This window comes from Diceros bicornis, chromosome 3 (genome assembly GCF_020826845.1).
Source record: "Diceros bicornis minor isolate mBicDic1 chromosome 3, mDicBic1.mat.cur, whole genome shotgun sequence".
Taxonomy (NCBI): Eukaryota; Metazoa; Chordata; class Mammalia; order Perissodactyla; family Rhinocerotidae; genus Diceros; species Diceros bicornis.
In genome coordinates, this window is record NC_080742.1 from 14,553,634 (window position 1) to 14,568,113 (window position 14,480).

The 14,480-nt window shown below is 41.4% G+C and overlaps 1 protein-coding gene across 2 annotated transcripts in view; it reads left to right on the forward strand.

Moving 5' to 3' along the window:
* Positions 1–253: 253 nt before the first annotated feature.
* The window catches only part of SLC26A5 (solute carrier family 26 member 5), a 32,592-nt gene continuing 18,365 nt past the window's right edge, over positions 254–14,480 (forward strand). For both annotated transcript variants that reach the window (XM_058523844.1, XM_058523855.1), the window contains exons 1-7: positions 254–449; positions 2,241–2,380; positions 6,146–6,256; positions 7,662–7,828; positions 8,374–8,538; positions 10,317–10,469; positions 13,300–13,382. In XM_058523844.1, the coding sequence (XP_058379827.1) occupies positions 298–449; positions 2,241–2,380; positions 6,146–6,256; positions 7,662–7,828; positions 8,374–8,538; positions 10,317–10,469; positions 13,300–13,382 (971 nt within the window). In that variant the 5' untranslated portion in view covers positions 254–297. The remainder of the gene's footprint in view (positions 450–2,240; positions 2,381–6,145; positions 6,257–7,661; positions 7,829–8,373; positions 8,539–10,316; positions 10,470–13,299; positions 13,383–14,480) is intronic.

Sequence of the window (14,480 nt, forward strand, 5' to 3'; positions counted from 1 at the left end):
TTAATATGGACTTTTATTAAAAGTATACACATTGCCCTAGAAGGAAGTAAGTCACAAATGTTTTTTCTTGATTTTTATTTCGTTATTAGTGCCTGCCATGTACAGAGCGCTATGTTAGGTGCTCTGGGATGTCCAAAGATGAAGAAGTCCTAAGAAGAACTTAGAATACCACAAGGAAGAGATGCTTAGGAACAGTCATCAGTAGGATTTTGGCATCTGAAATAGTCTTTATTTTCTCCCCCAGTGACAGTCAGGAAATGCTCGTCTCCTGCTGTTGATGAATAATTTCAGAGTACTATGGATCATGCTGAAGAAAATGAAATCCTTGCAGCAACCCAGAGGTACTATGTGGACAGGCCTATCTTTAGTCATCCGGTCCTCCAGGAAAGACTGCACAAGAAGGACAAGGTTTCGGATTCCATCGGGGATAAGCTAAAACAAGCATTCACGTATGTTGTGTCTTAACCTATTTTGTTTGTTCTGTCATTCAGTTTTGAGAAAAGCAAGGTCAAATGTATAAAGAAAGTCTGGTGAAATGGAGACAAAACGAATGGTGAGCACTCATGATTTGCAGAGCTGTCCTTAAGGTTCAGTCAGTGATATTGGATTGAACACGTGTTCGTTATGTATTTCACCATATTTATTAAATTCCTACTACGCCTTATGTCTGCATAAAGGTTTATATAAATAACCCACTTTCCAATTTTCCACCCACCTTCAAAATATCTGCCTCTTCCCTTTCTCTCTCAGGAATGTTCCAACCACCCTGTCTGTTTTTCCACCCTTGACCCACCACATTTGCAACACCCTGAATCTGAGTCCCCAACCTAAGCTGTCCAGGACTTCAGTGTCCTACAAATCTTCATTTTGGAGACACTTACACAGCCATGTCGCAGGCCTGGAAATGTTAATACCTGTGTGCCTGACATGTGTGCCTCTTGATAGCTCCCAAACTTGGAAACAAACCATCTGATTGCTGCCTCCTGAACCCTTGAGACGCCACCCTCTGTGCTCTGTGTTCATTTACGCTTCACAGTGACCCTGTGCTCTAGGTATGATCATCAGGAGAAGTTAAAAATTAATACACTGGAGTCAGACTGTCTGAGTTTTAGTCCTAGTCCTAACCACCTGTCAGCTGTGCACTTGAATTTCCTGCTCTGTAAAATGGGAATAATAATAGTACTTACATTGTAGAGTTACTGGGGGTTAAAACCTCTTAATATATGCAAGGTGCAAGGCATATGGCAAGCACTGTATAAATGTAGATGTTATTAATATCTTAATTTTCTAAACAAGGAGAATGGTATCAAATCTAGTTTGTTTCACTCAAATTCATTGCTCTTGCCACAGTTGCCTCGCATTTTTCTTCCAATATCTTCCTTCATCCAATTACCAGATACTCTTAACCACTAAAGACACTATATGAAGTACCATGCATGCTGCACTAAAGCATTATCTTCTGAATGGAATAAATTGTTTCCTCATCACCATGAGGACTTGAGGTTGCCAGAGTGCTGATGGAATTCATCTGTCCATGCTCTTACTCAGAGATGTCTTTGATTATTGGCGTAGTCTGGCAAAAGGACTGGCTGAGGCTCAGAACATAGTCTATATCAAAGTTAGTTGAACCACGTAGGGATTAAATGCAAGGCCTTGGTTTTGTCAGCCTGGTGTTCCACCTAACTAAGACAACCAGACGGAGACTCAGCTACTACACTCCAGTCACAAATGGTGTTTTGAATTTGCCTAATCAAAGACCCTAAAGTATTAAACACATATTATAAAGCTCATACTACCTGTATAAATTTACTTCGTTTTATAAGGAAGAGGAAAACTGAATGGGCAGATGCAGGTCAATGATTCCACATTCAAAAAGTAACTCGATCAGTAAATAATTCCCCTACTTCACTTTTACGTCAACACAGATAGTACGTTAAGGATTTCAACTATTAAAATAATAGCTTATGGAGTATCTCAACTATTTTGAAGCTAAATTTTTCTTATTTTTCATGATCAGTGGTAAAGCGTTATTATGGAGCCAATTGAGATGTTCCCATTAAAAAAAAAATTGCAAGAAGGAGTTCTTCTTGTCTCTGTCCTCTGCAGAGTGGAAAGCTCATCCTCAGCACCAATTGTGAATATTTCCTTATTGCTCCAGGATATAAGGAAGGGAAAATGCCTTGGTGTGAATTCTACAGGAATGTTCCTCATTTTATCTCTGTCTTTCTTTGTCCTTCCAGATGTACTCCTAAGAAAATACGAAATATCATTTATATGTTCTTCCCCATAACTAAGTGGCTGCCAGCATACAAATTCAAGGAGTATGTGTTGGGTGACCTGGTCTCAGGCGTAAGCACGGGGGTGCTTCAGCTTCCTCAAGGTCAGTAGAATATACTTCTTTCTGTTTTTGTTTCCTTTGCTACCACCCCCTCAAACAATTACTTGACCTTTTTCATGATTCCAAATTCATGGTTTTTTATCATATAATTCTAGTAACATTTACCTGTCTAAGGGAATTCTTCAGAAACTTTTAACCCTTAAAAGTCTCCAGAGATATTAGTTGTAGAATTTGGAGATACCATTTTGCAGATCAGTACATTTAGGAGCTGGCTGAGCATTGCCTTACTTCTTGCTAGGTTAATAGTCACTCCATGAACATATTCTAATTACAAGGGACCGTGATATACTGAATTCCTCTGCATTTGTGTGATTTTATATGTGATATGAGAATTTAAGAAAATACTCATTAACTATTCATCTGTTCACACACGTTTATCAAACATCTGCTTGGCCCTCTCTGTCCTCACGGAACTATCTAATCAGAGAGAGAGACATGAAGCAAGTAAGAGCACATAGAAATTTTTAATTATAAATGATGTTAAGCACTGTGAAGGAAAATATGGGGTACTATGAGATAATAATTGAGGGATATAATTTAAGTAGCTAAGTCACACAAACCTATTTAAGGAAGTGAGATTTGAGCTGAGACCTGAAGGATGAGTGGGAGGCAGGTAAAGAATGAGAGGAAATGCATTTCAGGCAGAAGGAATAGCAAGTCTGAGAGCACGTAGCAGGAAAAGAATTGGGTGTTTGAAGAATTAACAGAAAGGCAGTGTGCTGGGAGTGTAGGGAGTGAGGGGCCAGTGGCCGGCGAGGTAGGCGGGGATGGTTCTGCAGAGCCTTGTTAGCCACTTTGGGATTTCATTCCAAGTGCGATGAGAGCTATCAGCATGCTTTGACTTGGATTTTCTTTGTAAGAAGTCACTGAGACTGCTGTGTGGGAATGGATTTGGTTGGTGGGAGGGGCACCAGAATGAATGTGGGGAGACCAATTAGAGGTGACAGTGACTCAGTGTAGGCAAAAGGTGATGACGGCTTGAACCTAGGTCAGCTAGCCAAAAATCTACTCCCTTCTCCAGTTTCCCAAAAATTAATTACCAAATGACCAATTTGTCAAAAAAAAAATCACTTCCCGTAATGATTAATTAGCTGAGTTTTTAGTTTCCGGGTGACTGATTTACCAAATCTACTGAAGCTATTAAACAAAAGCCTTAAACCAGGTTTAGGACAGTTTTCCACAGCCATTTTTGCACCAACACCCCAAGGATAGAGAAAGGGACAGATTCAAAGGCAGAGGCAAGGCCAGGAGGAGGAGCAGACAGAGGCTCAGTGTCTGAAGTGGGAAACAAGCAAAACTGACGTTCCGTCGAGTTGAACTGACAGCGCAGCAGAAAGTGACTGAGGTGAGGCCACAGTGAACTAACACTTCAGAGAAATCCTCAGGATTTCGCCTCATTGGGTCTCACTAAAATGCCATTCCACAAATTTCTATTTAACTCATTAGTCTGCTTCCATCCTGAACTGGGGTGGTGGCTGTAAAAATGGAAAGAATTGGAAAGATGCATGCTCTGTTTTGTAGGTAAAATCGGCAAGACTGGCTGTTGGATTGATGTGGGGGAGAATGAGGAAGCAGGGCATGTCACAAATTACTTTAAGGTTTCTGGGCTATGAGTTGGATATGGGGATGGTGAGGAAGAGGGATGGTTGAGAATAACTCTAGATTTCTGGTTCAAACAGGAAGAGATTATCAAAGAATATTTCCAGAATTGAAATACATGAGTTTTCAGACTGAGAGCAACCACCGAGTACCCAGCAGGATAAATGAAAAATAACTTAAACAGTCACACCATAGTAAAATATCAAAATACCAGAGATAGATAGAAGATCTCAAAACTTTCTAGAAAGGAAAAAAAAAATCACACAACTATGATATAACTGAGGGGAAGCTGAAAAAACAGACGTAATAGAGAGTCCATAGTTTATATCTAAAACTAATAAACTAAGAAATAACAATGCATGTGTATTATTTGGAACAAGCATTCTCAACCCCACACCATGTGCGTTGTTTGTTGTGGAGGCTGTCCTGTGCACTGTAGGGCATTTAGCAGCATCCCTGGTTTCTACCCACCAGATGCCAGTAGCCACCCCTAGTCATGATAATCAAGATGTCTCCAGACATTGCCAAATGTCCCCTGGGTGGCAAAATCCTCTCAGTTGAAAACCATTGATTCAGAAAAATGGAGGTAAATGGTAGAAAAACAGTTAAAAGAGCTGGAGTGAGTGCCTCTGGGCGATACAGCCTGGAGGTGAGGCGGGACAGTGCTGGCTCTTCCTTAGAGCCTTTTACACTGCTTGGCTTTTTGACCTGTGGACATGTGCTTCTTTGCTAGAAATAAAACTTGTTTTTTTCTTAAGAAAAGACAACATTAAAGTGACCATGTTATTGCATATGAAACAGGGATGCTTTCCCAACTCTTCTTTGGCTAAATTTTTTTCCTCACAACATGACAGTGCATTAAGTGAATTTTCTAGTTGTCCACGATATTTGGCTGAGGCCTCAAAGCTGAGAACAAAGGATGTTTATTGCCTCCACATTCTGAAGAGAGATGCCAGGCCATCTGTGCAAAACTGTGAGTGAATGACACCCAAACTGTCTCCTTAGTGCTTCACTTCAACAGGATATGTGACGGGATGAGGATATTGATACTAGATTTGGAATGAGAATTTTCTAGAGAAAGGTGAAAGCCCTATGCATTTCCCCTCCTCCTAAAGTCAAGTAAGGAATGTCTCAAGAGAATCACTTGGAGCACTGGACATGGGTCCCCTGGAGTTTGTGGGGACTGCTGCCTAAATCTTGCAAAAAAATTAAAAATCTACACGTTAAAAAAGAAAAAAGTCGCAGGGTCTGAACTGCCCATGACAGCAGAATGAAGAGAGAGCCCTCCAGTGGGCATGGCCTGTGCTTTTAAAGTTTCTTGGGGTAAAGATGCCAAGCCTTCCCATTGGACAACTGAATGCCCCGGAAGATAACCAGGCTTGGCTCATATGAAAGGTGCCTGCCCAAGAAGGATGAGCATATGCCAGCAGAAAGAACATGAAGAGCTGTGTTTTCTTTTTTTTTTTTTTGATAATTTTATTTATTTAGTTTTTTTCCCCCAAAGCCCCAGTAGATAGCTGTGTGTCATAGTTGCACATCCTTCTAGTTGCTGTATGTGGGACGCGGCCTCAGCATGGCCAGAGAAGTGGTGTGTCGGTGCGCACCCGGAATCTGAACCCGGGCCGCCAGCAGTGGAGCATGCGCACTTAACCGCTAAGCCACGGGGCCCGCCCGAAGAGCTGTGTTTTCTGATAAGGGACCAAGGAGGAAATCCAAGGGTCAAGGGGAGGGGGCATTACATTGGCCAGGGAATGGTAGAGTGGGAGTTCTTATTGAAAAGGGATCTCCAAAGAACCCACAAAAAGACCTCACTGGAGAAACAGCCTGCGTTTGAGCATCAACAGCAGATTACAACTGCGCCAGGCAAGACGTTTTGCCCTTATCTAGTTTGTGATAGAATAAAGCAGAAAAAAATCCACCCTCGGCACAGAGGAGATGACAGGGAAAACTGTCTCAGCCTGGACCCTCTAAGCACAGATGTAGGGTTACATGTAGGATTGAAATGGAAGGGCGGGCAGGTTAAGACACATCTGCTTAAATTCAAATTGTTTTCACTTGTTCATCAGAGATGACGAGTTGAGAGAAAAATACATAGAATCCTGTGTTTTCTAACGACTCCCCATTTCTGTTTGGTTGTTAATCCCACAGGTTTGGCCTTCGCAATGTTGGCGGCCGTGCCTCCCGTGTTTGGCCTGTACTCTTCGTTTTACCCTGTTATCATGTATTGTTTTCTTGGAACCTCCAGACACATATCCATCGGTAAAAGTTTATATTGATATTTTAGTACCTTTCCTTTTGGATTTCCAAGTTTTGCAATGTGCCAGAGAAATAGCACGGTTGTTATTAGAATATCTGTTTGATAATAACTTTTGTTACTGCAAACCCAATAGGTGCTTTAAAAAAATACACTCCCCCCCCCAAGATTTCTAGAACTAATTACCTTTCTTATAATCTTGAGATAATGAAAAAAGACGATTTTCTTATGTAAAAAGAGCAATTGGGGCCGGCCCAGTTGTGTGGTGGTTAAGTTTCGCACTCTGCTTCGGCGGCTTGGGGTTCACAGGTTCAGATCCTGGGCACAGACCTATGCACCGCTCATCAAGCCATGCTGTGGTGGGCATCCCGACTATAAAGTAGAGGATGATGGGCACGGATGTTAGCCCAGGGCCAATCTTCCTTAGCAAAAAGAGGAAGATTGGCAACAGATGTTAGCTCGGGGCTAATCTTCCTCATAAAAAAAAAATTGTTGAAATCTGTGAAATAAGTGCTTCAGTTCATAATACAATTTATTTGTCATCTGGTTTTTCTTTTTATTTATTTTATTAGTGGTACTACAAGTTCCTAATTACTATGCATGTATTGCATTTTCATTCTATTTTAGACTCTGAATTATACATGGTTTCCCTTTCTGTATCTAGGATCAGATTTATATGGATTTCATAATAGTGTTGGTGATGCATGAGGATGCCACCTGCAAACACACACATCATGTTTCAGATGTCCGTTGCTGAGTAACACCCCCCAAATTTAGCAGCTTAAAACAACAATCATTTCATTGTTGCTTACAACTCCTGTGTCAGGATTTGGGAAGGGCACATCTTGGCAGTTCTGGCTCAGAGTCTCTCAAGCAGTTGAGAGTCAGATAGGAGCTGAGCTGGAGCAGCTTCTGGAAGCCTGAACCTCTCTCTCTCCACCCACCTCTTCTTCCCTCCCACCCTCTCTCCATGTGGTCCTAAATGGAGCTTGCTCAGGCTCAGGGCTCCAGCACAAGCAAGTATTACAGCTCTCAGGTAGAAGCCACATCGCCTTTTGTTACCTAGCCTCAGAAGTCACACAGTGTCACTCTGCTGCATTCTTTTGTTTACTAGCATGTCACAAGTCCACCCAGATTCAAGGAAAGAGGAATTAGACTACCTCTTAATGGGGAAATGTCAATGTTCTAGAAGAGTATATGGGATGGAAGATATCATCATGGTCATTTCTGGAGAATGGGGTCTGCACACACACAGCTTACACGTGAACCAGGAGCAGAATGCTTAAGGAAGTAGTGCAGTTTTATGTCAATGATGATTTATTGACCTCACCTGTGTCTCCTGGAGTCCTGGCAACAAGCACAACAGATACACTGAAAATGGTTCCCTTGATGAATGCTTTATTATTTCAGGTCCATTTGCTGTTATTAGCCTGATGATTGGCGGTGTGGCTGTTCGATTAGTTCCAGATGATATAGTCATTCCGGGAGGAGTAAACGCAACCAATGGTACGGAAGCAAGAGATGCCTTGAGAGTGAAAGTCGCCATGTCTGTGACCTTACTTTCGGGAATCATTCAGGTGAGACTCACAGATGGGGAAATGGGCTCTCATTTGTTCACTTAATAAACATCAATTGAGCACTCTTGGCTGGTCTACGTGGTGGGCAGGGTCAGCCAGCAAAACCCCAGAGCCCAGGGTTCATAGCACTCAGGAACCCCAGTCCTACTGCATGTCTTACTTAAATTGATATTTATTAGGAACTAACAAGCTTCAGCTGGGAAATTTAGCGATCCCAAAAGCAACATGAGCTTGAAGCAGGGTGGGTTAGTAATGGGAAGAGGGCGTCTCTTGTCTGCTTGGAAGGAACAGGAAGTGACATGCCCCCAGTTCCACGGGACAGGGAAAGTACGATTGTGGCCCGTGCTCTGTGGGGACCCAAGCCACTCCAAGCCTTCCACTGTTTTCTTTGTAACCAGTGATTGATTTGTAGCTGCTTAACTGCTGCAGGGCAAGTTTGTAGTGTTAGAAAGTGCTCCAGAAAGAACTTTTGTATGTTTTCTGTTAGTTTTAACTTCCTGATTTATCGTGTCATTTATTTGTTTCTTTGTCATTTAAAAAAATAGTTTTGCCTAGGTGTCTGTAGGTTTGGATTTGTGGCCATATACCTCACAGAGCCCCTGGTCCGTGGGTTTACCACCGCCGCAGCTGTGCACGTCTTCACCTCCATGTTAAAATACCTGTTTGGCGTTAAGACAAAGCGGTACAGTGGGATCTTTTCCGTGGTGTATGTAAGTAAGCCGCTTCCTCACTTCCTGGTACTTGCTTTTCCCTCTTTATTTTGCCCCCTTCTCTTTTGTACATCTTTTACCTTCAAAGCTCATTTTTCTTTTTTCCAAGAATTTCAGTAAAAAAGAAAAGATTCAGTTATCCTAAGGATTGTCTGAGAAGATCATTACAAGAGGAATTCAACCTTCAAGTCCCATTTTATTAATATGTGATACTGCCTACCTCACAAGGAATTTTTTTGTTAGGTCTTTATTTGGTGACCACACCTTCACCCTATTTAGCTGAAGAGCCAGCTCTTTCTTAAGACCAAATTATGTTCTCTTTGGGAACTAACAAATAATTCAAAGGCATATAGGAGAACATAACTCTCTCAAAAACTGTTTACTCAAGCAGGCCAAAAAATAAGTCTAAAAGATTTCACAATTAACTAGTTTAATAAAATAATACAGTCCTTTGCACCTAACTTGGAGAAAATAGAAATTATTTGCAAGCACATAGGGAACAATGGTCATAACTGATCATGTTGAAGCTGGTCATGTGAAACTGATCACAAATTCTAAAAGTTTCAATATTTTTTCACACAGTGCAATGTAATTAGCAACCAGTAACTAAATATAGGTTTAAAACCCCATACATTTGGCAACCAAAAAACATACTTCTAAATAATCCATGGATAAAGAGGAAATTATGAATTAAAACCAAATGACAGTTGAAGTAGTACATATCAAAACTTCTGAGATGCTGCTGACGCTGTTCTTGGACAGAAAGAACTACAGCCTTTGTAGGTGCTTATGTGCCAGATCCTGTGCTGGTGAGCCAGCAGACAGGGCCTTGCCCTCTTGGAGCTTACAGTCCAATCAGAAGACAGATAGTAAGCCATTAATTGCATAAATATGTAATTAATTACAAATTGTGTTAAGTGCTATGACGAAAAGGTACGGGCAGCTATGAAGATTGAATAGGGAGACATTTAGATTACGGGTCTAGGAAAGTCACTTTGAGGAAGTGACATTTAAATCGAGTCCTTGATTGATTAGAATGGAATCAAACTGTAGGACCGTTCCCTAAATAACTAAATTCTTCCTTTCCCATAATAGTTAGTAACATGCTTCTTACTCTGAGATTTCTGTAAATGCCTTGTCACAAAGGAACTAGAACAGACAAGCACCTGAGTATGCTCTAGGCATTGACAGGAAAGGTGTGTAGCCTGGGCTCAGCGGTCACCTACTTTTCCAGGGTCCAGGTGGGTCCTGACTGTGTTTGGGGTGCTGAGACTGCAACCCTAGAATAGAACTAAGTGACTTTCTTCTCTAACTCTCCTGGGCTTCTTTCCAAACTTCGGCACTCTCTTGCCTTCAAAGCCCACCTGATTCCTCTTTCATCTGCTGACAATGATTTCTCCGTTTTTCAGCTCCTGAAAGCTTTTCTATTTGTCTACCTTTGATATCTACCTGATATCAACCCCAAATCCTTCTCTAATGCTCAGGACTCAGCTTAAGGGTTACTTTTCTGAATTTTATAATACTACATTGAGACTTGAGCGTATCAAAGAACACTATAGTATAAGATTGTTGGGTAAGAATTACAATTACAAAGTTGTATGACTGGGTAAAAATGACTCCTAATTTGTGAAAGCTAAAAAGAGAGAGATTTCAACCTGAGAACTTTTATCTACAAACGTCCAGTCATGGATGGCTGGTGTGAGTTCGTGCACTAGAATGTCTCTGTCTGCTCGGGGGCTATTTCTTGATGTAATCATCCAGTGTTCACTGTGTTACAGAGTACAGTTGCTGTGTTGCAGAATGTTAAAAACCTCAACGTGTGTTCCCTAGGCGTCGGGCTGATGGTTTTTGGTTTGCTGTTGGGTGGCAAGGAGTTTAATGAGAGATTTAAAGAGAAATTGCCAGCACCCATTCCTTTAGAGTTCTTTGCGGTAAGTCAACTTTCGGCCATATACACCTAGCTATTTCTGTGAGGGATTTAGAAGCAGACGGGAGGAATAGGGAGTTAGACCTTTTTTCTTTCAGTTCTGCCAAGAGAAGGTTAGAATTTGTCAAGGGGAACTTTTACAAATACACTGACAAAAAAGAAAAAGCATTAAAGCAGAGACATGGATGATTTTTAAAATATAAGTGAAGACTATCCATAAAAACTTTTTTTTTTTTTTATGAGGAAGATCACCCCTGAGCTAACATCCATGCTAATCCTCCTCTTTTTGCTGAGGAAGACCGGCTCTGAGCCAACATCTATTGCCAATCCTCCTCCTTTTTCTCCCCAAAGCCCCAGTAGATAGTTGTATGTCATAGTTGCACATCCTTCTAGTTGCTGTATGTGGGACGCGGCCTCAGCACGGCCAGAGAAGCGGTGCGTCGGTGCGCGCCCGGGATCCGAACCCGGGCCGCCAGTAGCGGAGCGTGCGAACTTAACCGCTAAGCCACGGGGCCAGCCCCATAAAAACTTTAATATGAATTATCTCTGAGTGTTGAGATTATGGAATATTTTTCCTTCTCAAAATTTTTATTTTCTAATTGTTTTATAATGAATATGTCACTTTAATAACCTGAAAAAAATTCAAGTGTTTTCATTTTGAAAAGAGCAAAAGATGAAGGTTTCCAACTTTCTTGGTTCCTGGCGTTCCTAGGCCAAAGGAAATACCTAACGGTTCCATTTATTAAGTAGTTAGGTCCAAACAGCTTAACACACATCTATATCTAACAACTTAGGAACTGTTTGTAAAAATAATGCATGTAAATTGAAATAAAATACATTTTGTTCTGGTCTTAAATACCCACAGTTATTTATTAATGGATGTGTGTGGCTAGTGGGCACTTCACAACCCCTCAAAGCTTGGAATCAGGTGGACACTGATACCCTCATTTCCTGTTCACTTTGACTTTTGCATGGCACCTGCCTTTTATCACAGCAACCGCTGAACGCCCAGCTTTGCAAAGATATACTGTGTGATCAAAAAGCATGTAGTAGGAACTGATGGTGAAACTGTAAACTACCTCAAACTAGAAGTTTGCACCGTGCCTGACAGACGTCACTGTTTCCCTTGAAAGTTAAAACCCACAGTGTCCTGGTGAGTTCCCCTGGGCACCCTGGGGCACCTTGGTGCATAGTTTGGGAGCCACAAGGGTAAGAAATAAAAAGTATAGATGTCTGATCCAAATTTAGCAAAAAGTTTCAGCCACAAAAAAACTGGCTGGTATTATAGCTCACAAGAAGCAAGTCCCTTTGATCCTTTTCCATGCTTTGGTCTTGTCTACACCCAACAGGACTATCTCTCACCATTTCAAAACCTGTTCTCTCACTGGGGCTGGGCACAGAGTTCCTCTTTCCTCTCGCAGCCCAGCAAGAGTTCTCAGCTCCTTTGTATGGCAAGGGAGACAGGCAAGCCCTAGTTATGAAGTAAATGATGAAGATCGCCTTTCCTGGCTTGGGTTCCTGGTTCTCTCCATTTTCCAAATTCCCTTGAAAGTTTCCTTCGTGTTTCCTAGGGCAGTGGTTCTCCAGAATTCTAGCATTGTAGTTACAGTGAACCAGTGTTTTTTTTAACTTCTTATCTAAGCACTCCTCAGAGCAAGGGAGAGAAGCCGTACTGGAAAATTTGGGACAGGGTCTTCGTGACTCCCTTTATACATAAAATTTCTTTTTTATCATAAAACTATTTTTGATTTTTGCCTTCTATTTCATAATACATCTGTTGGTGTTGATAGGAAAGCAATTATTTGAACTATTTACCATTGTATAAAGTTGATGCTCCAGGAACTTGAGCCATATTTATCCTGTGGACTTGCACGTTCTGGGCACTCCCCCAGTTTGAGATGCACAACAAATGCAATTAAGGGTGACAAACATAATTGCAACCAACAAAAAAAGGACATTTCATCAAAGGGGCCAGAAGCGCCCATGCCCTTGGCCTCTCAGGCTGTTGTGTCTGATAATAGGCGTCCCTTATTATTGGTTCCCTGCAGCAGCCACCACTGTGAGGGACTGGCTCCCTTCCTGGCCAGCCCTAATTCCTTCTCTCTGGGACAACCCACTCAGAAAGTTCCACAGCAATAGTTCTTCAGGATGAAGAAAATTGCTGTCTCTCCTATTATTTTTCTCTTCCTGTAGCTCACCAAGGGTTGTACTTTACACACCAACTAAATCTATGCTCTGACAGTCTGGGAAGCCTTCTGTACAATGTCACATCGTTGTGACGGGCAGTTTCCCTCTGACCCTGACTCTGTAGGTGAAGTGGGAGAAGACAACTCCGGGGTGCTGGTGGGAGCCTCTGACCATACTTGGTGCTGCTGTCCTGGAAACAGGGTCAGCAGGAGGATTGTAGATCCAAACATACATTTTATCATGATACACTGTCATTGTGCCCCCTCACAATACACATTTCAGTGTCCTTTATTCATGCCATCTTTGCCAGACTCATTTCACCTGCCCCAAAGGCAGAGGCAACTCCCAAAAGGTTTTATGGCCTCTTTCTGTTTGCAGTCAGCTAGCCAAACATGCCAGCATGGAACAGAACAAAATAAAGAGAGAAGAATTCCAGGCCACAAGGAAACTAGAGTCCATTTTAATTTTATGGGGAAGAGTCATTAGGAGAAGTTAGAATTACTGGAAGCTAACTATAATTCTTCGTGTTAAAACTGAAAGTTAAAAGTGAGAATAGATTTGCCTTGGCTAACAAATTGTTTAAAGCTTATTTTTGGGTGTTTTAATTTTCATCTCTAAAGGTACATTTGGTTTTGTGTCTGTTTTAGGTGGTAATGGGAACTGGCATTTCGGCTGGGTTTAACTTGCAAGAATCATACAACGTGGATGTCGTTGGGACACTGCCTCTGGGGTAGGAACATAGTTTTATTTTAAGTAACAGTGTGACTTGAATAATCAATGGATCTATTATTGTTTCGAAATCCTGCTTTAGTATTCTTGCAATGAAAAATCTCTTTTTTTTCCTACATTTCAAATAGCTTAGGGTTTGGTGGTTTTATTTTTGCTTTTGTTTTTTTAGCATGTGTGTTTGGGGGGGTTTATTGTAATAAAAAACACATACAAAATTTACTATTTTAATCATTTTTAAGTGTACAGTTTAGTAGTGTTAAGTATAGTCACAATATTGTGAAACAGATCTCCAGAACTTTTTCATCTTGCAAATCTGAAACTCTATACCCGTTAAACAATAGCTCTCCATTCTCCCTTCCCCCCAGCCCCTGGCAACCACCATTCTGCTTTTTGTCTCTATGACTTTGACTATTCTAGGTACCTCGTATAACTGGAATCATACAGGGTTTGTCTTTCTGTAACTGGCATATTTCATTTAGCATAATATCCTCAAGGTTGATCCATGTTGTAGCATGTGACCGGATTTCCTTCTTTTTTAAAGCTGAATAAAATTTCACTGTATGACTATACCACATTTTGTTTATCCATTCATCCATCAGTGGACATGTGGGTTGCCCCTACCTCTTAGCTACTGTGAATAGTGCTGCTGTGGTGTGCGAATCTCTCTCCAAGATCCTGCTTTCTGTTCTTTGAGTATGTACCCAGAAGTGGGATTGCTGGATCATATGATAGTTCTATTTTTAAATTTTTGAGGAACCTTCATACTGTTTTCCATAGTGGTTTCACCATTTTACAATCTCACCAACAGTGGCATATCGTTTTTTGTTTTGTCTTGTTTCTATTGTTTAGCACTTACTGGTTTTGAAAATCTCTCCTTGGGTAGCATAGGAATTAAAAGCAAAGAGACCTAAACCTAGCCTGCCACTTACTAGCTGTGGGACCTTGAAAGTCACTATCTTCTCAAAGCCTCAGTTTCCTCCCCTGCCAGGTAAGCGTGGTAATTAATACCTGTCTCAAGGGCAGTTGTGAGAGCTGCAGGAGATAATGCACGTAGAGCAGCTGGTGTAGCACCTGGCATACACAGTAAGCATTCAAGACC